The sequence below is a fragment of the Apodemus sylvaticus genome, chromosome 4 (assembly GCF_947179515.1).
Source record: "Apodemus sylvaticus chromosome 4, mApoSyl1.1, whole genome shotgun sequence".
NCBI classification, from domain to species: Eukaryota; Metazoa; Chordata; class Mammalia; order Rodentia; family Muridae; genus Apodemus; species Apodemus sylvaticus.
In genome coordinates, this window is record NC_067475.1 from 66,080,989 (window position 1) to 66,108,898 (window position 27,910).

At 44.4% G+C, this 27,910-nt stretch overlaps 1 protein-coding gene across 1 annotated transcript in view; it reads left to right on the plus strand.

Moving 5' to 3' along the window:
• LOC127682917 (myomegalin-like) overlaps positions 1 to 27,910 on the plus strand; it is a 177,305-nt gene that overhangs the window by 38,505 nt on the left and 110,890 nt on the right. Inside the window, exon 4 of the mRNA XM_052179661.1 lies at positions 2,965 to 3,075. Coding sequence (XP_052035621.1) covers positions 2,965 to 3,075 — 111 coding nt within the window. The remainder of the gene's footprint in view (positions 1 to 2,964; positions 3,076 to 27,910) is intronic.

A 27,910-nucleotide genomic window follows, 5' to 3' on the forward strand; every position in this document is an offset into this window, starting at 1 on the left:
CTTAAAGAAATGCGATCTAGTTTTCTCTTTAGCCTAAGAGATGGACGGGATGCCCATGAAGGGTTCTGACAAGATTTGAGTTTTGAAGGTATTTCCTTTAGTATGTAGAGTAGCCGGCTTTGGCAGAGTCCGTTCAACATGCTTGGACTCATGCAGAAGTGTTTTGTCATGAAGTCGGCTGTGAGGATGGGGTGTTCAAGTTGCACTCTCCAGCAAAACTTTGGGTGTGTGGGCTAGGTCTTGGGCAAGGAGACTAAGTTAGGGGGTCACTTGGGAGATAGAAGCATAGCACTAAAAGTGGGTTAAACTCTTTAGGGGAGAAAGCCTGTAGAGAAAGAAAAGCTAGAAGAGTAAGAACTGACATAAATACCGACATGAAGGCACTGGCCAAAACCAAACCAAACCACCAAGCACCCAGTAAAGGGCAGGAGGGGCGGAACAGAAATGTGTGTGTGTGTGTGTGTGGGGGGAACAACATCTCAGCTGAAGTGTGACACCCTGAAGCCTTGCATTCATTTATCCAATTAAAGCCTCTTATGAAATTATTGTATGTGATTTAAGAAAGAGGATTCAACTAGACAGTCAAAGCCTAACCACTCACTGTCTACAATCCTTTGAGCAAAACGGAAGTGGTAATAACCACTACCCACCTGTTCCCAGCCATTTCTCTTTCTAGATGAGGACAGTTGGTTCTGTGTCTGGAGAGGTACACCCTCAGGTCACCCAGAGATTTAGTAACAGAACTAGTTCCAGAAGTTTATCAGTGTATATGAGACACGGCCTCATTAGTTTCTCCAGGCTCACCTCAAACTTGTAGGAAGCAGTAATCCTCCTGCCTCTGCCTCCCAAGAAGCTGAGATTACAGGAACGTACCACAGGGCTCAGAAAAGAATGTTTTGAGTTTTGGCTTTTATCCTCCTTGTCACTAAATCTTAATGGACTTCATTTATTCTGAAAGTTAAGGATTTAGTGGACATGTAGAATGTTTATGTGCAGATTTTTAAATGAGTAGATTTCTTAATATGAAATATTTTTGTCTCGCCATTATAAGACACATGGTCCCGTCTTACAGTCTTGTCTTTTTAGAAAAATAGACAATTCCATTGCACACTTCTAATTCTGCACTCCCGAAACCACCTGATTTACTCTCATGACCAAGTGTAAGTCAGTTGCTGGCAAAACATTCTCTGTTATCATCCCAGTGGTGACTAATCATCCTTCATTCTGGGTTCTCTTAGAGTCAATGTTTTCCAAACTACAGGGTAAGACTTATTCTCTACTTAGTAAGTTAATTCAGCAGATCACGCCGAGAAAGACAATATCAGATTATAATGCATAATTGAAAAACTGTGTATGCATATGTGTGTGAAGTGCAATGCAAAATATAAAAAGTTTGAAAGACACGAATTTGTAAGATTACAGTATAGAGCACACCTTGACATGTCGTGACCAACTGTGTGGCCACTTGGTTCTTTGGGGCTGTCTTCACCTTTGTGTGTGCACTCTGGATACTTGGGAAAGGTTGACTGGAATCATTATGAACGTCCAGAAAGGACAGGGAAGATGGAGAGTAGGTAGGTTAGGGAAGAACTGGACACTTGAATTTAATATAAAAAAAATCCTTTATCTCAGATGTTAACTGTAATTTTTCCAACTTGGTATTACCAAATCAAAAACCTCTTTTGGGCTCTGGGTATGGGGCTGTCTCCCAGTCACCTTCAAAGTCCCATGTGATGTGATATAAATAACACTTCCTGCTAGTGTTGCAGCTGTCACTCAAGGCTCTTAATTTGCTTTATGAGCAGGATCTGGTGCTGATGGCCCTGCTCCATTAGGCAGGTGCGGGAGTCAGGGACCAGTGAGTGGCTGAAATCTCTGGGCTCCTGGATGTTGCTGCCTGCCCCCTCCCCCAAAGCACTCCCACACTCCTTCCCCAGAGGGAGGAGGACCCCTTGGCTTCCCTCCCTTTGCTCACTGCAGTGAGCAAAGTTTATAGAAGCCCCCCACCCCCTCAGCTAAGATCCACCCTTTCTTTGCGGGTAGGGGAGCAGAGAGCTCGGGAATAAAGACTGAAAACTTTCAGCCCTGAAACTGAAAATGGCCAGAGAGAAAGACTGAAGACTCTGGCCTGGCTGGGGCTGAGCTCTGGATAACTAAGGGAACTGGACGCCTCTCTGGTTGGTAGCACCTTGAGATTTACACCTGATAGACAGAGGCTGCTTGGCTTTGGTCACTATTCTGTGGGCCATTTTGTGGACATGTACTCTTTCCACACTTTCAGTCTGCAACCCCCTTCCCCCTCGCCCCCCCCCCCCCCCGCGCACCCCCAGGCCACTGCCCTCCCAGTTCCCTCTTGCCTTTGCAACCTCAGTACCACCTTAACCACCCACCCTCTTCCCGTTTCTGGGAAGGATTTGAGGGGAGCTGCCAGGCCCTCTCTTTCCAAAATGCTGCTAACTGCCCCCTGGGCCTTGAGGCTGGGGGCGGGGTGGCATGTACAGGGGTGGGGGTGGGGTGGGGGTAAGGGGGGAGGAGAAGAGAGGGTGTGTGTGTGTGTGTGTGTGTGTGTGTCTTTCTCGCGGCGGTGTGTGTGTGTGTGGGGGGGAAGCTGTTAGCTGACAGCCCTGTCCTGACTTGGAGTCGGGTTACTGCCACTTGTGTCTGAGTTCACACAGCATGTTCCTCCGTCAGGGATTCCGCAAATATCTCCCCGAGGTAAAAAAAAGAAAACGCGTTGCGCTCCAGCACCCAGAGTCCAGAGCCCAGTGTCCCAGGTCCTGGAGCGCACCAACTGCGGCCATGTCGCCTTAGCCTCCGGGGTCCCACAGCCTCAGCAGCGTCCTAGCCCGCCCGCTCCATGCCGGGGCAAGGCTACACCGTGTTTCTGGGGTGACGGGAGCGATCGGGCATGCTCCTCCCCATGGGTCGCCCACCATGTCTAATGGATATCGCACTCTGTCCCAGCACCTCAATGACTTGAAGAAGGAGAACTTCAGCCTCAAGCTGCGCATCTACTTCCTGGAGGAGCGCATGCAACGGAAGTATGAAGTCAGCCGCGAGGACGTCTACAAGCGGGTGAGTGAGTGACTCTGCGCACCTGGGACTGCTTGTCTAGGACTGGTGTCCTGCTGCTCTGCAATGGACAGGGCTCTGTATCTGGGTATTTTCCCTGTGACCTCAGACAGGCCCAGTCCCCTCTCTGGGGTCGGCTTTCTTCCTTCTTTCAGCAACGAAGGAGAATCTCCAAAACCTGTTGCAACATACCTGGGCTGTGACATAGATCCTGTGTTGACCCTAGACACTCACCTTTAAGGGCTGGGTGGGGAAGCCCAGAAATTTGCATGTTAAAATGAGCCTGAGGAAAGTGACTCAGGACATACATTCTCCTAAAGACGTCTTCCTGCTCTGGGTCCTGGGAGACAGTAAGGTGGTGCGGAGAAACCATCAAAGAGAAATTTTTCCTTGAGAAATTCATGTTTTCATTTGAAGGTGGCCAGGCATGATCCGAGTTTGAAACAGCGTATTAGACAGTTTAGTCCTAGGTACTGTTTTCGGTAGAATGAAAAAAAGGGGTACCCATGGAACAGTGGAGGGAGGGAGGAGGCAGAATAGACCTCCTGGTAGGGAGGGCTGTCTTGATTGATGTGAACCGGTTGGTTGGCAGGGCTGAGGGCGAGATGAGACAGCATATTGGGAAGAGGACTTGGAGTCCTGATGGGTAACAAGGATTAAGTTTCTTGGCGGGTCACTACACTGGTTTCCTCAGGCCTCTTGGGGTCTAAGCAAGAGGATCTGAAGTACACATGTGTCTAGTGCTGTTTGCCTAGGATTTTATCCCAATAGAGCCACACCTGTCCACACCAGAGAGCTGCACGGTCATTGCCTTGGCCTGTCCAGAAGGCTGGGAAACGTTAGAAGCCATCAGTTGGCATCTGAGAAAGAGCTGGGCTGTGTGAGACCACACATGATTATCTGGTCAATTCAGTTAATATGGAGTGGTGAATCTGAGAAGGGGTGGCAGTGATATCTGTGTGATGTCTATGGTCAGTTTAGTATGGGCTGGTTGATTCTGGGGGTTTCAGTCTCCTTCCTTTTTTCAGAATGTTCATGTTCCCTTCTTACTCTTCCAGAGACCACCCCCCCCCCTCCAACCTCCCCTCCATCTTGTCCACAGCCGTGTAGTGAGTGTGTCTCCCAGGAAGCTGCCAGAGGTTCAGGGGACTTGATAGCTTGATACTGCAGATGGGGAAGGATGGCTGTGTGATTCTCAGGGTAGGAAGAGGAAACAGATTTCTTCACTGTGTAACAGGAGGAAGTCTTTCTGTGAACTGCCCCCAAACCAAGGCAGGAGGGGCAGCTTCTAGATCCCTGGAGGGAAAGGCTTGCTTTACCCTCAGTCAGGTGACGACTGCTTGAATCATCTAGCCTCATTCTCTGCTCTGTACTGGCTAAGGGGAAATGATTCTTCAGGAATCCTCTGGCGGGGATGAGAGAGGGCACCTTCTGTCTTCTGGAAAAGCGTGATTGACTGGATTACGGCAGCTGCCACAGGGTGTAGGCAGGGAGTCTCAACACAAAGTCACTGATAGAGAGGACAATCCTTTCTCTGGGCCCATCTTGCTGGTGGATCCCAAGCAGGCAACTATGACCTATCTCTACTTGGTCTTATGAGGACAGAGTGGGCAGGCGGCCATTGTTTCACGTGGTTCCAGCAACCTAAAATCACTGTTTCCTTTACTGTCATCTCACCTGCTTTTACTCAACCTGCCTGTTATGTTACCCTTCCCATTCGGTTACAGCTACTCAAAACCACTAAAGTAGTAGTTCTCAACCTTCTACTGAGACCTCTTCATACAGTTAGTTCCTCATGCTGTGGTGACCACCAATCATAAAAGTATTTTGTTGCTACTTCATGTCTATAATTTTGCTAGTGTTGTGTAAATGCCTCATATATGACCCTCCAAAGGTGCAGACCCACAGATTGAGAAACACTGCCCTCAAGGCTGGGCTAGGTGCTGGGAAGGCAGCTTAGCTGTGGGTACTTATTGAGCGTGCATCAAGTCCTGGGTTTGAGGACCAGCACTGCATAATCTGGCCTAGTGGTGCATATCAATAATCTTCGTGTTCCAGAGGTGGAGGCGAAAGATAATCTTTGTTTATATAGATATTTAGAAGTCAACCTGACTTACATGAGAGTCTGCTTTTTAAAAAAGCCTTCAGTTAAGTGTCCTTTAATTTGGAAGATAGAACACACTGAGGTGAGATCTCGCTGTGTATCCTGGCTGGCCTCAAACTTGTGATTGTCTTGCTTCTACCCCTTAAGTGCTGGGAATATAGAAGTGGGTCCAGGTACCCAGCTTGCCATTAAGAAAATATTTATTCTTATTTCATTTGCTTTGGTGTTTTGACCTGTTTTGGCTGCATGTGTGTCTGTGTGAAGGCGTCAGCGCCCCTGGAACTGGAGCTTTAGACAGTTGGGAGCTCTCACCTAGGTGCTGAGAATTGGACTGAGACATCTCTCCAGCTTCTAATCTTTTTAAAAAAGATTTATTTATTTTTATATCTAAATACACTGTAGCTGTAGGGCATCAGATTTTATTATGGATGGTTGTGAGCCACCATGTGGTTGCTGGGAATTGAACTCAGGACCTTCAGAAGAGCAATCAGTGCTCTTAACCACCGAGCCATCTCTCCAGCCCCCTAATCTTGTCATTTTTAAATTGAACATCATAGGTGGGGAAAAAAATCTATCCCAGTACACAGTGATGAGGGATTGATAGAAAAGAGAAAAGTTCTGTCTCAGAACAGAAGAACCATGGATTCAGAAACACTGCACTAGGAGCCCCAGGCAACCACTAGACAAACTCCATAGCTTCTCCAAACCTGTTCCAGCCTCCGCAGAACTGATGGTCAGAAGAATGCCGCAGGTACCAGACACATTTGTTGTGTGAATAAGTAACAGTCATGAAAATGACATAAAATTTTTATCAGCTGCTTTGTTAATTTAATAGCATCACACTTACAGGAGAGGATAATCAATATACACTTGCTAGTAGTTACTGTGGTGTCTTGGAAACGAAACAGAGGTTTGACTCTTTGGAATATGACTGTAATAGCATATTTTGACTCTTGATAACATGACCATAATGGAGCATCTTCTGTTCATGCTTGTTATCTGCGTCAGGATTCCTTTAGGCTGGGAAGATTGATTGGTAGGAAAGCAACTAGAACCATGGGGTAAGTCAAGTGGTTCTGATGACATCTGCTATGGTTCTTAGCTTGATTTTTGTCTCATGTTGCACAAACATTTCTTTAAAAATAAGTTAGATTCTGCAAAAGTTTGTATTGTACAAGTAATTCTTTAAAGAAAACCAATGCTTATGAACATATGTAGGCAAGTCTATTGTGGATAGAGTTTGATTTTTAGATTTTGGTACTTAAGAGGGAAAAAAATACTGTCTTAATGTGAGATGATTAAACATTCCACCATGACAACTTCTGGGAAACTGGGAGACCAGGACTGGGAAGAGGGTCCGAGTTTCTCTTTCCAAGTGGCAAGTCTTCCTTAGATAGTTGCCAGAGAGGCAAAGAGAAGAGACAGAGAGAGACAGAAACAGAGACATAGACAGAATGACAGAGACAGAGGTAGAGACAGAGAGAGACAGAGAAAGAGACAAGAGACAGGGAGACAGAAAGAGATGGAGACAGTGACAGAGAAAGAGACAAGACAGAGAGACAGAAAGCAACAGAGAGACAGAAAGGCAGAGATAAGGAGAGATAGAGACAGGGTGAGGGAGAGGCTGAAATGGGTAAATGCTTTATTGGGAAGGAAGCTATATGGAATTTTTTCAGTAAGAGTGGTTGTAAAAGCTAGAGCTATGCCAAAGCTTAAAAGCAAATTTAAAAAATTGCTCTCGAGTTTTTCTCCTCTGGGCCTATTAGAGAACTAAGAAAATAAAATTAAAAATCATACCTACCATACATTTATTAAAGAGTATTGAGTTACACATTAAAAAAAATCTGATTCTTTGAAACTAGCTACTATGGGATGAATATTAAGTAAAATATCCTTGAAGCTTCAGATTTTGTAAATACTATATATAATAATTTAACTTCATATATACATTTTTAAATTTTTATTTTTTATTTTGTATGCCTTGGTGTTTTGCATACATGTAAGTTTGTGTGAGGGTATCAGATCTTGGTGTTCCAGATAGCTTTCAGCCACCATGTGGTTGCTGGGAATTGAACCCAGGTCTTCTGGAGGAGCAGTCAGTGCTCTTAAGAGCTGAGCCATCTATTTCTCCAGCCCCTAAACATTTGTAAGAGGCTATTTACCCTTAGCACAAATAAACAGGAACATCACCTATGGGATTAGGGACTGCTGCCCCCTCATGGTAGCCAGTAGCAATTGTAGGTCCAGTTCCACAGGCAAAGGGGTGGGCTACCATTTTGACCACATAAATCAAGCTAAGGAGTAAGCATTAAGACATATGATTCCCGACAGTGCATCAGAGAGAGAGAGAGACACCACTGTAGGTGGTCCACAGGTAGGAGGAAGCGTTCCGTGCAGGGCAGGCTTCATGCCATGGCTGGATACAGCTGCTGGGTGGTGTCATGGCTGACGAACTCATTTTACTCTCTTACTGGTTGAATGTGCAGCCACTAGAAATGCGCCCAGCCCTGGAATGTGTGAGACCCACTGCTGTATGATCACCATGTGGTCTCCCAACGGCTCGCTGAAATCCACCAGTCCTTGGCCCCGGGTTGATCATTCTCCTGCTCAGACTTATGTGCTTTTCAAAAGTCTGAGGGCTTCATTTAGAGGTGGAATTTAAAATATGACAGGGCTAGGTGCAAGAGCAGAAAGTGAAGAGAAATGGAATATTGTCATCCTGGACCAGAGAGAATAAATGTGTACCTACAGATTCCAAAATACATACGTTTCATAATCACTGGTTTTCTTTAAATAATTATACAACTTTCACATTTTTTGCAGAGAATATAGCATAACTGGGTATAGTTTTGTACTTTTATTTTTATCTTTTAAAATATTTATTTATGATTTTAGCTATACATCAACATTTTATATTGTTACAGCCCAAACTCTATCATGGGATAACCAGGATTCTTTGGTCCAGGAAGGCACAAGTCCGGTGTAAAATATTTTTTACAAGTTACACTGGGCCACTGTGGCATTATATATTATATATTATTATACTATACACACACGAGTCCTGGTCCAGTGTTGGATCCCTCTGGAGCTGTGAACCACCCAATCTGGGTGGTGAGAGCTAAACTTGGGTCCCCTGGAAGAGCAGCATGTACTCTGAACCACAGAGCCATCCAGCTATACTTTTCTTTGTCAAGAGATGTTCTTCCAAAATTAATAACATTGGAAGATGAAAGTGAATTTGGCCTTTAGATAGAAGCAGAGCGAGCTGTGTCTTATTCCTTTATGAGCTGTGAGCTGCCTGATTTGAGACCTAAACCTCTTTAGTTTTCTCACCTTTAAAGTTTTTTAAGTATTTCGTGTGTGTCTGTGTATATGTCTCTCTCTCTCTCTCTCTCTCTCTCTCTCTCTGTGTGTGTGTGTGTGTGTGTGTGTGTGTGGTGTGTGTGTGTGTCTGTATCTATGTCTGGCTGTGCATGTCTGTGTGTGTCTCTGGGTTTCTCTCTCTGTGTATGTGTCTATGCGTGTGTATGTCTACGTGTGTCTGTGTATGTCTGTGTGTTTGTCTGTGTCTCTCTGTGTGTGTCTGTCTGTCTGTGTCTCTCTGTGTGTATGTGTCTATATGTGTCTGTGTGTGTCTGTCTGTGTCTCTCTGTGTCTGTGTGTCTCTGTGTGTCTGTGTGTGTATGTCTATGTGTGTGTCTGTGTGTCTGTGTGTGCATGTGTCTGTGTGCATGTGTGTGTGTATGTCTGTGTCTGTGTGTATCTGTGTGTCTCTCTCTGTGTCTCTGTGTGTGTGTCTGTGTGAGTGCTTCTGTCTGTGTCTCTGTGTGTCTCTGTGTGTCTCTTTCTCTCTCTCTCTCTCTCTGTGTGTGTGTGTGTGTGTGTGTAACTTGTAGGAGTCAGTTCTCTCCTTCCACCATGTTTGACTGAACTCAAGTTGACAAGCCCCTTCCCTGGCTGAGCCATCTTGCTAGACCAGTTTTCTCGTCTTTGAGACTGAATGATCCTCTTCCCAGGTAGCCTTTGAGGCTTGTACATATCACACTTTTATAGCTACGGTGAGCAACCTCCTGACTTTATTGTCCACCAAATTGTCCTTCTACTGTTACAATGTTACTGAGCTGTGAGTGTGCACTCCTGGCATGGAACTTGGTCCTGCTACTCTCTGCTTGATTTAACCTGGGCAAATACGGACCATTAGCTTCGAATGAAGCTAAACAATTCCTACCGAAGTCATAGCCTTTGTAATAGTTTAGGATGATACTTCATCTTCATGCTTGTGGTGATGCTACTATGACCCAGCCTGTGGCACAACCAGGTATATAAAAACATAGCAGCACATCTGGCATGAACCATAGTGATACTCTATAGTAACAGAAGATCATCTTTTACCTCTTTGTGTGTTTACTGCACTATAATAATAATAGTAATATACTATATTATATATGTGGTAATAAAATTATATTATCATTATTGCTATTTATTGGTTTTTTTTTTTTTTTTAGTTTTTCCTCACTATAGCCCCCCCCCCCCCCACCATAGATCAGTCTGGCCTTGAATTGTCACTGAGTGTATAGACCAGGCTGGCCTCAAACTCACAGAGATCTACCTCCACCTGCCTCTGCCTCCTGAGTGTTGGAATTAAAGGCCTGGGTCACTATGCTTGGCTACTATAATTTTTACCATTGGTTTAAAGTAATCTCCTTTTACTTGCCAAAATGGGAGGGTTAACTTAAGAACAGCCTCAGGCAGATTCTGCAGGAATGATGTCAGATAATTTATTGTGAGATGACAGATAATTCAATTAGCACTAGTGCCCTGAGGATCTTCCAGAAGGACAGGATGGACAGGGCGGGAGGGGAGAGGGTAGACGGGGCACAGTGATATAGACAGTACTGACTCTGGTAGGCCTGGGTCAATGTGTGCTTTTTTCTTAGTTTTTTCTTTGTTGTTGTTTTTTAAACAGGAAGTGTTAAGAAGAAAAAATAAAATAGAAAAAGCCTTTTAGACTAACAGTATACAATTTTTTGGACAACCACATAGTATGTTTATATTGTAACTTACTATCACAAAAGAGCCAAAGTAGAACAAATTATAAGTTTATAAAGAAAAAAAATTTACAATAAGCTGAGGCTAATTATTAACTAAAAGAATTAAAGGAAAGTTTGGTGTAATCCAAGTATATAGTGTTCATAAAGTCCACAGTGGTGCCGAGTATCAGGCCCTCCCAGTGACCTCCCTCTCACCCGCTGACCACGCCCCCTCCCAGCCCCTCAAGTTTCACTCCCAGTCAAGGACCTATACAGATTACTGTTCTCTCTCTTTGGGCTGTATCTTCTGCTGGGTGTTTAGGTAAGTTGTGCTTCAGTTGCTTGTGGCAGCGTGTTGGACTGTAGCCGTGGAGTGTAATGGGCTACACTGTCTGTTCGTTCTGTGTTGATCTCATAGTTGTAAACCCCATAATGACACCTAGTACATGTTATCATTACCACAGGAGCCCCATGCACACATCTGCAGTAGGGTTTATTATTATCATCTTTATTTATCTGTGAATGCCTTTCTCCACCAGCCGCTAACAGGGGAGACAGTGTATGGTAATCAAGAGATGTTTGACTTAATGCAGGAATGCATGTGTGCACGTAGCTAAAGTGGCGCTATTAACCAGGTAAGCATTCGAGCTAGAAACGTGAACCAGCCATCCTTTCAACAGTACCAGCCCTTGGCTGTTGCTGTGCAAATCTGGATGCTCATAGCTTTTAGAAAGAATGGCTTTGGAATAAGTGCAGACAGAAGTATAACTTATGTAACTATGATCAAGAGGGTGAGTAAAAGTGGATTTGAATTAGATTAGGCTCCAGGATTTAGTTTGGGATTTGCTTCCCAATGATTAGAAGAAAAATTCTGATAAGGCCGGTTTTTGTAGCTCAAGTGTTGGGGGTGGGGTGGAAGGTGATAGTAGTGGAAGTCGAGGGGATGCAGAGGTCTGGGGGGGGGGCAACATGAAAAGAATTGATGGTAGTTGACATCTCCCCAGAGCTCACCGGCAGCCATTCTAGTCAAATCAGTGAGCTCCAGTGAAAGACCTCTGGAAAATAAGTTGGGCACCCAACATTTATCTCTGGCCTCTAAACTCTCTCTCTCTCCCTCTCTCTCTCTCTCTCTGTGTGTGTGTGTGTGTGCACACGTGTACATGTGTGTGCAATCCCAATGGATGTAAAGCTCCAAGAAAAATTTACCCAAGGACAAAACTATCAGTTACAAATATTTAATAGATATTTGTGTTTAATGTGTACTCCCTACCTCCTTCCAACTTTTACTTCCCAAAGGACGATCAATAGATACGAATGCCTTCACGAGTCTCAGAAAGCTGAGGACAGGCAGCCATCACACAGAGTGCGTGCAGCAGGACACACATGGGAAAAGGATGCTTTGGGTCTCCAGGGAATTGTTTGGCTAGGGGCACACATGTAATCCCAATGCTGAGAAGGCAGAGGCAGGACAATCCTTAGGGCTTTCTGGATGGCCAGTCTAGACCAATAAGTGAGCTCTAGGCTCAGAAAGAGACCTTGTCTCAAACAATAAGATGAAGAAGGATTGAAGAAGCCAGTGTCATCCACTGGCCTCCATATGCTGACATGTGTGTTTGTGTGCATGCGTACATAAACACACACACAATAAATAAATAGATACTTTAGCTACCATAACCTTTTGTCTCTTTCCTATCACATATTTTTCTTATTAAAAATTTTAATGGTACTTGGTCATTGTAATACACATGTCTTAAAGTGTTTGCTACTAAAACTTTTTGTAAAAGTTACCAATAATTAAATAAGTCATTAAGTCATATACATACATACATATATGCATGCATACACATTGGTTTATCCACATATGCATGAACATGGACACAGATACATACATGCAAACAATAGAATAGAAAAATATTGTCAACTCTGTTCCATATACAAAGAAAAGCCTTACCTTTGGCAATAGCAGCCACAAAGGTGAAGAGGTCAGTGTAGATGAGAAGGTGGGCTCTTCCCAGCACGTGTCTACAGGTACACAGGACAGTAATAACCATTTCCATTTCGTTAACACCTGGTCCATTGCAGCATGTTTACATCTGAGGAAGGGAAGGAGATAACTCAGGAAACTCAGGCTCATGGGAGTTGGCCAACGTTCTGCAGTCAGGAAAAGGTAAATTAGGGCTTCAAATGTTGGGTCTGGAGAGACAGCTCAGTAGTTAAGAGCAGAAGACCTGGTTTGATTCTCAGGGTCTACATGGTGGCTTACAACTCTCTGTCACTCATGAAGGAGTAAAGGCATTCTGGACCAGAGAGGCCATGGGCGAAGACAGAGGCAGGGGTGAGCGCTGTGCTTGGCTCACTTCCGGGCATTCTGTGCTGCTGGGATGTGAGGCAGAGAGGACGTGTGGTGATTGATGGTGACACTGGAAAGGCAAGCAGAAGACAAACCTGGGGACCCTTGGGTCCACCTAGCCATTCCTCAGTAAGACTTTATAAGGCTTCCACTATCTTTCTCGTACTAAGCTGGACATTAAGACTTTGAAGACAAGAGTAAGCATCAGAGATAGGAAGGGATGGTAAATGGACAGAGTGCAAAGGAACTCGAGCAAGGCATTGCGACACCAAGTGATCGGAGAAGACAGAGGGAAGTCTACCAAGGAGATGACCCCTGAACTTAATAAGCATCGTTAGTCAGTCAGTGGTGAGGTACAAGGAAGAGGGTCTGACACAAGCAAAGGCTGGAGACAGATGGGCTTCTGAGCGTGTGGACAGAATCGTAAGTCGTTTTGTGTTGCCGAATTTAAGTAATAGGCACAGGATGAGACAAATACATGTGTGTATAAGGTACAGTCTTTCATGCCTTTTTAGAGGAGCTGGTGACAGGTTATAAACTGCAGGGACCATGCTGGATGTCCCTGCTGGGTGGGAATGTCGAATTCAGTGAGATGAAACCGAGAAATAGGGAAGACAGACTGAGTGAGCAAACAAAGGGAGGGGCAAGTGGGGGCAGGGCAGTGGGCACAGAGGGGAGAGGTCTCTGCTTAGCAGATAAAATACACATAGGACTTCATGATTGACTGGGAGGAGAGAGAAGTTAGGAGTGAGATGCCTGGCTAGGTCAAGCCTCTGATTCCGAGCTCCCTGGCTGGACCCAGGACCCAGGACTGACACCTGGAGGCCAGTAAGGCTGGATACCTAGCAGGGTGCTCTCTCTCTCTCTCTCTCTCTCTCTCTCTCTCTCTCTCTCTCTCTCTCTCACACACACACACACACACACACACACACACACACCCCATGTCTTAGGATAGGTAGGGGCTGGGATGGCTTCAGCCAATGCCAGGGAAGCCAGTGTTGTTACCAGGTAGCAGGGTTATAATTAGCATCGTTACTCAGGGAAAGCCTGGGGTTTGTGAGCCTGCGCTTTCAGAAGCAGGTTTTTCTACTGGATGTAAAACAAAATGGGCAGAGATGGGTCTTTTTAATGTGGTTTTGAGAGATCTATTATTGCACAGGTAGATGCTTTGTTATGAGCAGGAAATGAGGTTTTGCTGATCATCGTCTTGTCTAGGCAGGAGGAAGAGGGTGAAAACTCTGCCTTGGTGAGTTTGAATAGCTGGAAAGATGGGAGAGAAAGAACAGAACCTCTGTTTAGAGCTAGAGAGAATCCAGAGGAACCTTTCACTTTGCAGGAAAACTCCATTATAAAAATATTAGCGAGAGTTGCCACAGGCTGGGCTTTCAGCCTCCCCATAATGAATGAACCTTTCGTTTTAAAGATGAGGAGACCGAGGTCCAGAGTGGTAATTTCCTTGTGTCAGGCTCAGAAGACTTCGGACAAATGACTGATTGAGGTGTCTGTTAGCATACCAAAGCGCATGCGGGCTCCCTCAGTACCCGTGGCTCCTCTCAGCTCTTCACACCCCACCCCTGTACCCTAAACTTCTCCAGCTCACAGGCTTCCCTTCCATTCACAGCTTCTGGTTCCAGTCACAGAAGACTAATGCTATGCTATGATGCCAAAAGAAAATAGTTTCTCCACCTGTGTGGCCTCTCCCCAAGGCTTTTATGCATGGTCTTTCAAAGGCTATGTGGATTTTGTTTTGGGGCTTTGGCTGGTCTCACCTCATCTGCACAAGTTTAACTGCACAGAGAAATGAGGCTGCATCATACCTGGGGGGGAAGCGCAGGACAGATGGGGGCAGGTGAAAACTGGAAAGGAGCAAGCCCTATCGTGCTAGATAGCAGCTAATCCGATCAGACGCAGGAAGACAGACATGGTACATAGTGTTCTGAGGATAGCCAAGCATTAGTCAGGTGGCTTTTGGCCAAGCAACTTTAGAAGTGACTTTGGGCCTCATGGGGCAACTTCCATACCTGCTATTTGGAAACCTGGCTTGAGGAAATTGGGAGGGAATAAAAGGCACAGGCAACCTTGTAATGCCAGATTCCCATCTCCCAGGCCTCTGCAAAGTTCTGCTACACGTAGCAGTCATGTCTTCATGCACATAGGGTCTTAAACAGCCCAAGACAGGTTTGGAGATCTTTAATGTTGAGGAAGCTGACAGGCTCAGTGCTATAATCTTTAATACAAAGAGTGCATGCCTGCCAGAGGACCTGAGGTTAGCTCCTCTGCACACCACCTTTCCCTGGAAGGTCTCCACAGAGCCAGCGTAGCTGCCTTACTTACACATACTCCAGCTGACAGCCCTATGCGGTGACTCTCCTGTCACCCTGAGTATCTCTGCTCAGCATGGATGCAGACTTGGTCTTGTCCACACTTGATGCCACAGGGGCTTCGTTCCTAAGCCAGGAATAAATTGGGCCCAGAGCTGGATCCAGAGTCTTCTTGGCACTGAAATCTAGGAAGGTAGCAAATCTGTGAGGCAGAAAGAGGTGAGAAACAGTATCTGCTCTAAACCCTATTTTTCTAATCCTTCCTAACCTGGGTCATGTGGAAGCCCACGCCGCTGCCCAACCATTGGTGCACTGGAGCACTCTGTAGATGAGACTGTAGTACCTCATCCTGCATTGTCTGCAAAGGCAGAAGGAAGAGTAGAAGGGGCTCCTTCATCCCTGGGAAAGCTGAGTCTGCCACAGAAAGAGACCTGCAGGAACTGCTGCTCTTTCTAGGGATCCCTCCTCAGGCTTTGGAATATGGCCCTCAACTTCTTCCTAATTCTCTTTTTTCTTCCTACCTCTTAAAGGAGACAGAGTCTTTAGCTAGTGCCTGAGGGTCTGGATATAAAATGAAAGAAAATAAACAGTCATGTGGAAAATGACCCTTTTGTATCTTTGGAGCTCCAGAAGGATCTTCCAGACCCAGGCTGTGCCTCGTTGCCTCCTCAAAATGCTAAATACTTTCCATTTTAATCCCAGGGATGGAAGGAGAGGGATTTAGAGACTGCTGTGTGCCAGGCTCCCGTTTATACATTTTATCCATATTTCATCTCAGCCTCATAGCAGCCTGTGAAGGCGCTGTCTTTCCTCTATTTTCCCACAGGACCCCAGTACCACTGACAAGCACAGGGAGTCTACCTGTTATCCCAGGAGCTACATGACCTAATTCTACACTTAATAGGCAAAGAGTTATTTAGAATTTAAAGTTCGCCACTCTTTCAAATGCAAATGATGTTTTCAGTGGTGAGCTCACATTGTATCAGGGTGACCCAAAGAGAAAGCGCTTGATAAGGGGTATCTGTGACATAGTGGCTTCTGCCAGGACTGTGGCAAGAGGAGGCGGACATCTTACTGAGGGGTTTATGGGAGAAGATGGCGCTGGCCTTATTTTGACTTGTGAATCAGGTGGAAATTGCCTCGTGGAAGGTAATAGAGCCAGGGCTGTCCTTGCTAGAGAGCGACCTGTCATGCTTTTGAAATTCAGAGGAATCAGGAAGTGATCCAAACCATATTAAAATTAAACAGAGATGGGATCATAAAGAGGGTGTGACCATGTACCTGTAGAGTCCCTGTTACTTAGAAACTGAGGCAGAAGAAACTAAGGCTGGCCTGGCCCAGGACTAAAACAAGCAAGCAAACAAAATACAAAATTGAAAAGGATAGTAGAATTGGGGTTTTATTTTCATCTTGAGGAACAACAGACTTAGAGCATTTCAGTACCTGACAGGTAGTAATTAGCTATTTCCTGTCCTTGCCAAGATAAAAATGAGATGGTTTTAGCTGGCACATTAGGGTTGTGTGTGTGTGTGTGTGTGTGTGCACATGTGAGTGTGTGTGTGTGTGTGTGTGTGTGTGTGTGTGCAGCACCTAAGGAATTACCTCTGAGATTGTCTTCTGATATACAGAAGCATGTGCATTCACCCACACAAATGTATGCACACACATGCACACGCACACACACACATACACACACACAAAGCAATAAAGCAATTTTTTTACTGGAGAGGATTGGTAAATACTGAGGCACAAAGCAGAGGAAACCTCCTGGAGTTTGTCTATCATGGACAGACAATAAACAGTAAATGTTCTAAGTAAATAACCGTAAAAGTGAAAATCCTCTTAGGGGAGAAAAAGGAAAAAAGTGGTAGAGCAGTGTAAAAGGCTCTGTATACTTGTCCCTTTTCTGTTACCGTAACTAAATACTTAAGGCTGGTACCTTACAAAGAAAAGAGGTTTATCTAGATTCCAGTTCTCAGAGGTTCAGAGTCCAAACCTCAAGTGCGAGCTCTTGTGAGGCCCTTTCGGTTGGATGCTTAGCTGAATTCTCTGCTTAGTGTCCTAACAGCCACAGTCTTGGTCGGTCGAGCTCCCTCGGGTTGTCAACAAAATTTATTTCCTATGGCTGTAGAGTTGAGGCCCTTGGCTTCTTCCGAAATGTTAGCTCAGTGGTTCTGTAGCTGTGGGTCACAACCCCTTTAGATCAAATGACACTTTCCCAGGGGTCCCCTATCAGATATTTACATTACTATTCATAGCAGCAGAAAACTTAGTTATGAAGTAGCAACAAAAATAATTTTATGGTTGGAGTCCACCACAAAGTGGACCTGTATTAAAGGGCCACCGCAGCACGAGTAAGGTTGAGGCTGCCTGGGGCTCCTTGAACGGGGCGCCTGTTGTGGCTTGTCCTGTGGCCTCTCCCTGCCACAGGACAAGTCTCAAAGGAGAGGCTCTTAAACCTCTCTTTGCAGCCGAGATAGTCTAAAAACTTAACAAACCTCCAAATGTATCCGTCCCTCAGCTTTGCCATATCGGGTTGGTTAGAAACAAGTCCCAGGTCTTGCCTGGACCAAAGGGAGGGAACGGGAACACCCATGCGCATGCGCTCCCAGAGTCGAGAACGGGAGGGGAGCCCCACATCACAGTCTATCCGACGCCCCGCCCTCCACATTTGTCGTTATTTGTTTGGAGAGTTAGAATAGGAATGGAAGTAAAGATAAGAGTGAGGGACCAGTGGAGGACCCGGGCCCTGGGCTTACTGCGTGGCATTTATGGAGTTCCAGCCTGATCTGAGGCAAGAACATGCTCCACCGTGGCCTTCGTTCTGAGCCTTGCCCTCTGCACCTGGGGCTGCAGTTCTGCTTCCTTTATCCATCGCGGCACCTTTCTTTCTTTCTTTCTTTCTTTCTTTCTTTCTTTCTTTCTTTCTTTCTTTCTTTCTTTCTTTCTTTCTTTCTTTCTTTCTTTCTTTCTTTCTTTCTTTCTTTCTTTCTCTCTCTCTCTCTCTCTCTCTCTCTCTCTCTCTCTCTCTCCTTCCTTCCTTCCTTCCTTCCTTCTTTCTTTCTTTCTTTCTTTCTTTCTCTCTCTCTCTCTCTCTCTCTCTCTCTCTCTCTCTCTCTCTCTCTCTCCTTCCTTCCTTCCTTCCTTCCTTCTTTCTTTCTTTCTTTCTTTCTTTCTTTCTTTCTTTCTTTCTTTCTTTCTTTCTTTCTTTCTTTCTTTCTTTCTTTCTTTCTTTCTTTCTCCCTCCCTTCCTCCCTCCCTCTCTCCTACCCGCCTTCTCTCTCTCCCTCCCTCTCTCTCTCTCCTTCCCTCTCTCCTTCCCTTCTTCCCTCTCTCTCTCTCTCCCTCCCTCTCTCTCCCTCCCTTTATCTCCCTCCCTCTCTCTCTCCCTCTCCCCCCCCTCTCTTTCTTCCTTTGAGATAGGGTTTTTCTGCGTAGCCCTGACTGTCCTGTAACTTGTAGACCAGGCTGGCCTCGACCCACAGGGATCACTACCTGGCTTGCTTTCTTTTTTAAAATTAAGGGTGTGATTCAGTGACTTTTTAACAAGCGTTAACAACTGGGAAGCAGCCAACACACAATGAAATGACAAATATTCCCATCACCCAGGATCCCTGTGGTTCTAACTCCCTTACACCAACAGGCTGCAGGGAGTCACTGCTCCGATTTCTGTCTGAAAATCAGTCTTCTCTGTTCTAGAATTGCATACAAAGGAATTACAGAGCACCTCCTGCCTTCCTCATTTAACCTGTCATTGTTTGTTAATGTTATTTGTATCAGTAGTGCTTTTGTTCTCATTGCTTGCTAGTGCTCTGAAAAATGATGGCAAACAATGTGTTTGTCCATTTGTTAGGGATCATGTAGGGAGTAGCTGGTGATCGCTGTCAGGATAAGGTTACTCTGAGCATCCTGCTGTTTGGTTTCACTTGGGTGTGGAACTATAGGTCATAGAATGCCTTGTATTCCTTTTTTTTTTTTTGGTTTTTGGGATTTGGTTCTTTTTGAGACAGGATTTCTCTGTGTAGCCCTGGCTGTCCTGGAGCTCACTCTGTAGACCAGGCTGGCCTCGAATCAGAAATCCACCTGCCTCTGCCTCCCAAGTGCTGGGATTACAGGCGTGCGCCACCACTGCCCGGCGCTGGTATTCCAATTTATAAGATACTGCCCCCAAAGCGATTTTAAAATAATAACTAGAAGAAGATGAGGAAGCTAGCCAAGCAGATAACTCAGGGAAGAATTTTCCAGGTTGATAAACAACAGAAGAGTCATCACGGCCGAAGCATCATGAGAAGGGAAAGAATGTGAGCTCTGAGGAGCCGGGGCGCTAAGATCAGGTGACAGCTGTACCGCTTTAGTGATTTTAGACTTTACTCAGTCACACAGAGTAGTGAGAGTTTTGACCGAGGATTAATCTAACAAGTGGCAGTTGACTCTGACCTTGGAAAAGATAAAATCTGGTTATAACTTTGTATACAGGGTGTAGAAGAACCGGGATAGGATGCAGGAGAGCGATCGGCAAACATCGGCCATGGTCTGTTCTGAGGGCTGACGGTGTTCACACTAAAGCAACACTTGGCATAGGAAGGAGTGGGAAACACAGCAGAACCAGAGGGATGTGGACGGATTCGATGTAGAATGTGAGAGAGGCACCCAGACAGGAATTGATGGGGACCACGGATGAAGAACTTGTCGTAACTGACAGGGAAGGGTGTAGATGGAGAGGGCTTGAGGGAGAAGCGTAAGCATTCAATTGTAGAATCTTTGTTTTTGAGATATTTGTTGGATATTTCATGCAACAAGCAAGTGGTTGGGACTATGTCAGGGCTTCTGGGGAAAGGGTTGGGCTATAGACATGAATTGTGATGGTGTCAGCCTGCGGATGGTCTTGGAAGTCTTGAGAGTCAGTTGGCTCACCAAGGGACTTGGTGTCAGAGGAGGAAAAGGACCAGGGTTAAGCCCCAGTCCACTCACATTGATAAACATTGGGAAAAAGGGGGGAAAAGAAGCAAAAGAAGTTTCCCGTGGGGGAAAAAAGCCAGTAGCCAGCACTTGCTCCTTGGAGCCAGATTTAAAAAACAAAAAACTGAGAAAAGGGAGGGCACCAAGTTTTGACAAACTTCTGGAGCTTAGGGACTAAAACTTCACCTCTGGCTCTAGCATCGTCCGTGGTCTCCACTAGAGCCGCCTCGGCGAAACAGTGACGGCAAGAGCCTGATTTTAGTGGACTTAAGAAATGAGAGAAGAGTCGCTGAGGTAGAGAAAGTGAACAGTGACATTAAAGAGTTGTGCTCCAAGGAGACAAAAGAAACCGACGTAACTGGTAAGGGTCCTGGGTCAGCAGAAGTGTTTTATAAAAGATGAAGAGAATCCAGATGCCACATAGCAATAGACTTTTTTCAAAGTGGAAATATTAATGGAAGAGAGAAGATGAGAATTCCTGGATTTGGAAAAGGATTGTGGTCAAAGAAAGGGTCTGTGAGGGCGGCTGGTATTGACGCATGGGCAGACGAGACAGGGGAGACTGTCACAAGTTTATTTGTTCTTCCAAATGTATTTTCAAGAGTACTCCTAGAGTGCGATGCTGCTCCTCCTCCTGGAAACTCATCCGCGCTGAAACATCCTTTTTCACATCTGGGATGTGCATCCTCTCTGTGTGTGCACAAATCCTCCCTGTCAGAGTCCAGCCCAGGCCGCACCTGCTGGGGGGGGGAGCTTTCTTGATCAACACTGTGCCAAATCTTGTCTCTCTGTCTATTTCTTTCTGTAGCTGCCCGCAGCCACATGTAAACCGGGTTACCTGTTGAGAGAATTTTGGGGTTATAGGGAAGAGGGGCGAAAAGAACGTGCGGCCAAGTCAATGTTCACTGATCAAAGCCGTAAACTTTAATGGCGCCAGACCTTTTAACAGTTCGGGCAAACCCTTCCCCCCAGACTCCAGGCTGAGTTCCGGTGGAAGTTGTCTAGCTTCTCTTGGAGGTCCTCGTCTTGACTGCTCCGGCAGCTGGGTGGGTCACCTGTTTAATTCAGGAATCCCTATACCTGGAGGAACAATGAACTTAACCTTTACTACGAGCGCTCCACCCTAGGTGGAGCAGGATCCTGGCTAACTGGGAGAAGTTAACCTTGACCAAAGTCAAACTCTGACCAAGTGCAAGACTGCCCCAATATGGCTCTGTACATGTCCTCCCTTTTTTTTATTAATTTGAACACGAGGAGGTAGAAAACAAGTGGATAAATATCCTTCATAAGAAGGCGGGCCTTAACCAGGAGGGGAAGCATTGACCGTAATTCCTCTTAAATATTGTATAACGTCTTTTTCAGAGGAGGGGTAATAGGCTCCCTTATTATTTTAAGGACGGCCTCTCGACGTTAACCCCTATGCAATTAGGTGTACTTCCTGGGGACTCAGAAGCAGAAATTCACCTCCCCATGCAGTGCTTTGCCTCGCACGTCTCGCTGGTACCCATGTTTGTTCATAAACAAACACACATAGATCTGAGTTCTATGTGGCTCCCTCTTTGGAGATCCACTTGTGTAAGTTTTGAAGCCAGGGGGGTCTGCAAGTGTCTTTAACAGACATGTAATCTCTCCATCCAGGTGAGCCTGGGTGGAGACAGCCAGTCTGCTTAACAGACAAGGTCAAGAGTTAAAGGTGGAATAGGATTAACTTGTCCCAGAAGTATCCAATTCAGTTGTAAATTAACAACTTTAAGGACCCAAAGCTTGGCCTCTGAGGTGGGAGAGGTAGCCTTGTGAATCAAGAAATAAGCTGTTACTTCTCAGGAAAAGTGGAGACTATATGTTAAATTAACACAGCTGGCTGAAGATTGTTAGCCATCTTCAAAATTGGAATCTTCAATATTGGAATTATTTCTAGACTAGTCTATGGTTAAGTCAGCTGAACACAATAAGGAGAAGAGTCATTTTAACTCTTCTTTAGATTAATTTTTCCTAAGCTAGCATAACAGTCTCCATGTTCTGTCCCACAAAGTCTAAAAGCTTGAAGCTAGGCAATTTATCTAACCTGGGACATTTAACAATTGAGGTAAGTCAAGAACATATACCCAATATAGCTCTTATGTTACCATGGTCTGGGCATTCAGCAAGCACACAGTCAGCATATCTTCTGCAGCATTCTGTGGAAAAAACAGAGGACATGCCTTCTCCCCCAATATTAAATCAGGATCATGGCATATGTTAATAAGTGAATTTCTTCATTTCACCTAGACATCAATATGTCTAATTACAAGATGTCATATACATTTAGCAAGGAGTTTCTTGGCATCTAAATTTTAAAATTTTCTTAAAAACATGCAAGCATAATTTAAATTATATGCACAGGGACACAATTTCCCCTCTCTTCTTTCTTCCAAGAAGATATTGTTTTATTAATTTAAGTTGGAACACAAAGTATAAACCATAACATAGGCAATAACTATGTAATTATATAAAATATAGTTGCTTTTTCTGTTAGAGCAGTTGCAACTAGACAGCCTAAAAATGAATCATTAGTCACATGTACATATTTTTTTAATCTTTTAAATTAGAAATATGAATATCATTTATCTGTAATAACTAAGTCCTCTAGGATTAACACCATTATGTGGTAGAGGTAGAAATTGAGGACATCAAGAACAAATCTTTACAATTTGATGTGCACAAAATATAAAATTATTTCAAATACCTAAAGGACAGTCATTTAGAGAACATATCCTTTGTTCTTAGAAATTTGAATCACATTTGTATAAACTGTAGAAATTAAGAATTAGCAGTATTAAAAATGGACCAATTTTAAGCAATTATAAACCATGAGCTATGTATATCTACTATTATTAAAAGCTTGACCTTTAACATCTTAAAAATAGCTGCTATAGCACCCAATTCAGGTATCTGTGTTGAAGCAGGGAGAAACTTAAAGGAATAAACATGTGATCTGATAGTACAAATTATCTTTTGGATAACAATTATTAATTTTGCCTAAAAATGCTTGCCATGTAATAGATCAACCATTAATAATAAATTTGATTGTTGCTTGAAGCAAGGAACAAATGTTTCCTACCTTGAAAACAGAGGTTTAAGACCTTTTGTGGCAAGCTTAAAATGAGGTAAATATAAGATAAAGCCAATTAATATATCTTAACAACCTTTGAAAGCCATTTACCTAAAAATTCTAAAAGTCTATAGGAGCAAGGGCCTGTAACAAACATTCTATGAACATTATACACTGAAAATTTTAAGATCTTAACTTCTAGTATAAAAACAGAGACAAAACACCTTTTTTTTTTTTTTTTTTTTTTTATCTGCCCTAGGATCTACCTTTAGTCCTTGGCAAGGACTAGACCTGAGCCTTTTAACTAAGACAGGATTAAACAAAAGAAACCTGTAATTTCATGGTCAAAGGAACCTACTTGATATCAAATACATTTCTACAGAGATATCCTTTTTAATCTTGGAGGGTTAAATTTTGCTCCTACCATTGTAGCCTATAAACTTGTGGAAAAGTGGCAATGGGCCTCTAAAACCCATAGCTGTATCACTCTCAAAATTATCTTAATTACAAAATGTTAACAATTACGAGCCTGCAAACTGAAAACTGTAGCCAATGACACACTGATTTTTATTGTAACTCAATGTTTTCTTGCAATATTAGAGCACAATTGTAATTTTGGAAGCAAATCTCAATTTTAAACAATCTATTTTCTTTAAAATTAATGGCAAACACATATTTACAGCACAAGGTTTGTATGCCAGTTCTTATGTTCAAGTGTATAACAGTGTAACTTATTAAAGAGACAATATTTTAAATCTTAATCTTCATTAAGTCTAATCTCCAGGCCAAGATTCACATGAAACACCATGCCAATTTAGGAGCGTCCCAAAGGCCTGTATTTCCTGGATTGCGTCATGCCACGTGGTGTTCAAAATGGCGACTACCCTAAACTACCAGCCTTAATCGTCATGCCACGTGTTTGTTTAAAAATGGCGACTACCCTAAACTACCAGCTTTCACCTAACATTTGTTAATAACATTATACCTTTTAAATCATGTCCAGTGACTTAAGCCAATACTCTATAGTCAAGTCATGCAAAATATACCTTTAAATCCAATTATAAACAAGAACAAAGCATGAGTGGCGTTAGGCCACGTGTAGTTAGTTAAGATAGCTCTAACACTGAATCACCAGTTTTAAACTAACCTTTTCTTAATAACACTATACCTTTTACATAATAACCAATTAATTTATAACTCTTTAGTCAAGAAATGTAAAGCCTTATATCATTAAAACCAATTAGAAACAAGTATAAAGCGACTACATGAATTTCACAAGCCAAACCAAGGTCTTCCCAAATCTTGAGGTTTCTGGGCTTTAAGAGCAGCTTTTTCCCCAGCCACGCTTGCCTCTTGAGTGAGCTGCGCTGTCGCGGCGTGGCTTTGAATCAATCCCCACACAAACTGTGGCTAGCTCAAGAGGTTACCAGCAGATGAAATCTTTACCAATTTTTTCTTTTTAACATGAAACAGTCATTCACACAAAGACACAGAGAGGACATAAACATACACATAGACAGACAGTCGGTGCACCGGGACAGACACGGAAAGATACACAGAAAGTTAAGCGTGCTTGTTAAGCAATTGCATCCATTTTCCTCTTTAAACAGCTCTTAGAGGCTGTGGACATATGCCTATTTTTAAAAACCCCTTTCTTTTCGCCGAAATCAGCTCTTACGAGCTTTGGGCAAATGCCTACCAAATTCCTTCCCCATATTTCCCTATCTTATCAACCCAAGCAGTCCCTGCGCTGGGTCCACACAGTATGCTTGAAAAACTGTATCCCTTCCTTGCACTCACAACAATAGACACGAATTCACTAGCGCTAGTTTTGACCTCTATGTTGCTTACCGTGCGGATACCATTAATTTTCACCTTTTCTGCGAAGCTTCGCTGGATAGGGCTACCTCAGGAAATTCTCTCGTACCAGGTCGCCCCACGTTGGGCGCCAAATCTTTCAACTGACTATAGTTCAGAATAACTATTTGGCACAGATCATTTAATCTCTAGCTTTAGAATTTCTTATTTATTCATTTATTTATTTATTTATTTATTTATATGAATATTAATCTCTAGCTTTAGAATTTCTTATTTATTTATTTATTTATTTATTTATTTATTTATTTATATGAATACAGTGTACCTGTCTTCAGACACACCAAAAGAGGGCATCAGATCTCATTACAGATGGTTGTGAGCCATCATGTGGTTGCTGGGAATTGAATCCAGGACCTCTGGTGGGAAGAACAGTCAGTGCTCTTAACCCCTAGATGATGATAATGATGATGATGATGGAGGAGGAGGAGGAGGAGAAGGAGAAGGAGAAGGAGAAGGAGAAGAAGAAGAAGGAAGAGAATGTATAGGTTTCTTAGATCCCCCCCATAGATTATACTTTGCAGGCTAGATCAGCACCAAGTATCCTCCATTGCTTTCAACATAAATATTACTGATCTCAGAAGAGAAATCCCACATCTGTGTGTTGAGGTTATAAATGCCCAGTAACCTACAGGTGACCCAGCTGTGCCGAAGGGATAGGTGAGAAGATGCCTTCTCCATCTTGTTATGTCCTCCCCTGTGCCAGCTGCTGGGAGAAGCCCAGCTGAACCTGACTGTCCTGGAAATGCATGGAGAGGGCCTGGCAGATTTAGGAAGCAAATAACTTGAGAAAAAGGCCACTGGTAAGTGGAATCCTTGACAGGGTTTGAGCAGCAGCAGCTCATTTGGTAGATCTGTCGTTTATGTTCTATAGGCAGGATGCGCTCGCCAGTGAGGCGGCAGTGGGGGCTGAGAGGGTGTCGTGCTCACAGACTCGTATCCAAACACTGAGAGGGACGTCAAGGCCTCTCTGCTGTCACTCAGCAGCTTGGCTTCATTCCTAAGGAACTGGAGTCGTGTCTATAAGAGATGGCTGAAAGGAATTTACTATTAAGGCCTGGTGTAGGTTGGGCTTGAGGCTGTGACCAGAACAGAGTGTCACTGTTTTGGAAGGGGTGCTGCCTTTGTAGACACTGGAAGCGTCCCACTTGTTTAACCTGTTTTGTAACACTGAGAAACAGGCAGTCAGAGACAAGGCACTCGCTGGGCAGAGGACAAGGAGCAGAGTGGTGGGAACCTTTGCTCATGCTTCACCAAAGACTTCATAGGTATTAAGTGCTTAATAAGTTACATGCAGTAACTGTGGGGTGACTCGACCATGGGATTAATGGCAAGGCACCAAACACGGCCACACACAATGTACTTACAGATGTGAAGAAATATAATAGAAGCCACACACGCCATTTGAAATTCTCTGGTAACCACATTTTAAAAAAAAATTGAACATGGAGGGCTGGAGAGATGGCTCAGCAGTTCAGAGCACTGGCTGCTCTTCTGGAAGACCCGGGTTCAAATCTCAGCACCTGTTAGGTTTCTGTCTTAAGCTCCACCCCACAATTACCTGGAAACAGCCAGGTATGCCCCTCCCCACAGCTGCCTGGCAATAGGCAGTTGGGCCTGGCCTATAAAAGAGGGTGCTAGACCCCTCCTCTCCCTCTTACCTCTTAATCCTCTTGCCCCCCTTGGGCTCTCCTACCCTCCCCCTCTCTCCACATGGTCATGGCCAGCCTCTACTTCTCTGCTCTCTACTCTCCCTGCCTTTCCCTGCCCCCACTGCCCCATTAACCCCTATACTCTGCCCTGAATAAACTCTACTCTATGCCATGTCTGTGTGTGTCTGGTTCCTCTGGGGATGGGATGCACGGGTATGGGCCGCCTAGTCACCCCCTTCCCTCACACAGCCATATACCATATTCTTCTCTAAACCTCTTTCTCTTTTTATGAACATTGGTGCTGAAACCATAACAGCGCCCACATGGCAGCTCACAACTGTCTGTAACTCCAGTTCCAGAGGCTCCGACACCCTCACCTGGCATACACAAAGGCAAAACACTAACACACATGAAATAAAAATAATAAGAAACCGAAAAGAACCATGTAAAATTGATGGTAATGTATTTTAAACATTGTAAGTTCAACATAAGCTCAAGGGACAAAATTTGATTTTTAAGCTTGCATATTCTTTTGTGATAATTAGTATTAAAAATCCTCTGTGAACTGTCCTCGCATGGTTTGCACTAGTCACATCTCCAGGGTTCAGTAGCCTTGGGTGGCCTGTGCCTGCCTGGCTGAGGGGCCCAGCCGTGGGGTACCTGTAGGGTAGGTAACCACTGTCCCAGGTTTCCAGGAGAAGACTTAGTTTACAAAGTAGCCTGAGGAGCAGTGGATTTGCATTAGGCCAGGCCAGGCTTTCAAAACAGGAGTCAGACCTTAGAGTACAGCGTCAGATCCTGTCAGATCCCATCAAGAACTTCAAAGTATTCAGCCGGCCATCTTTGCCAATGTATTTATGTTTGGGGTGTTTTGGGTTTTGAGATACCATCTCACTGCATAGACCTGGCAAGCATGAAATCATTATGTAGAAGAGCTGGCCTTGCATTCACAGACATCTGCCAGCCTGAGTGCTGAGATAAGAGGTATGTGCCAAGTTGCCCAGCCTTTAGTATAGTCATTGTCCTCCATAGATGTCCTAAATCTGTACCTGAGGAGAAACAAAAGGAAAACAAAGGGTGATTCCGGGAAATGCAGCTCTTAACCAGCTGAGAGAAAAACATCACTGGGAGCATGCCTTTTAGCTCCTGCAGTCAGGCTGGGCTCCTGTCTCCTGGGAAGTGTCCTGGGGGATCACAAGGGCTCCAGCCTCACCCCAGCTCTTACCAGGGCCCTGCAAGTTACTAAGTTAAGCCCAGCCAGGCCTATTTGTGAACATAGACTCCAGCCAAGTCAGGGAGGTTTGTCCTGCTAAGGAATGTACTGGGGAGGGAGAGGCTCACTGAGATCATTGGTATGTATGTGCACGGCTTCTCACTTGCCAGCTTGGTTGGGGCAGATCAACAGAGGCTCTGGGACTTAACCAAGACACTAACAGAGTGGCCAAAGAAAATGAAT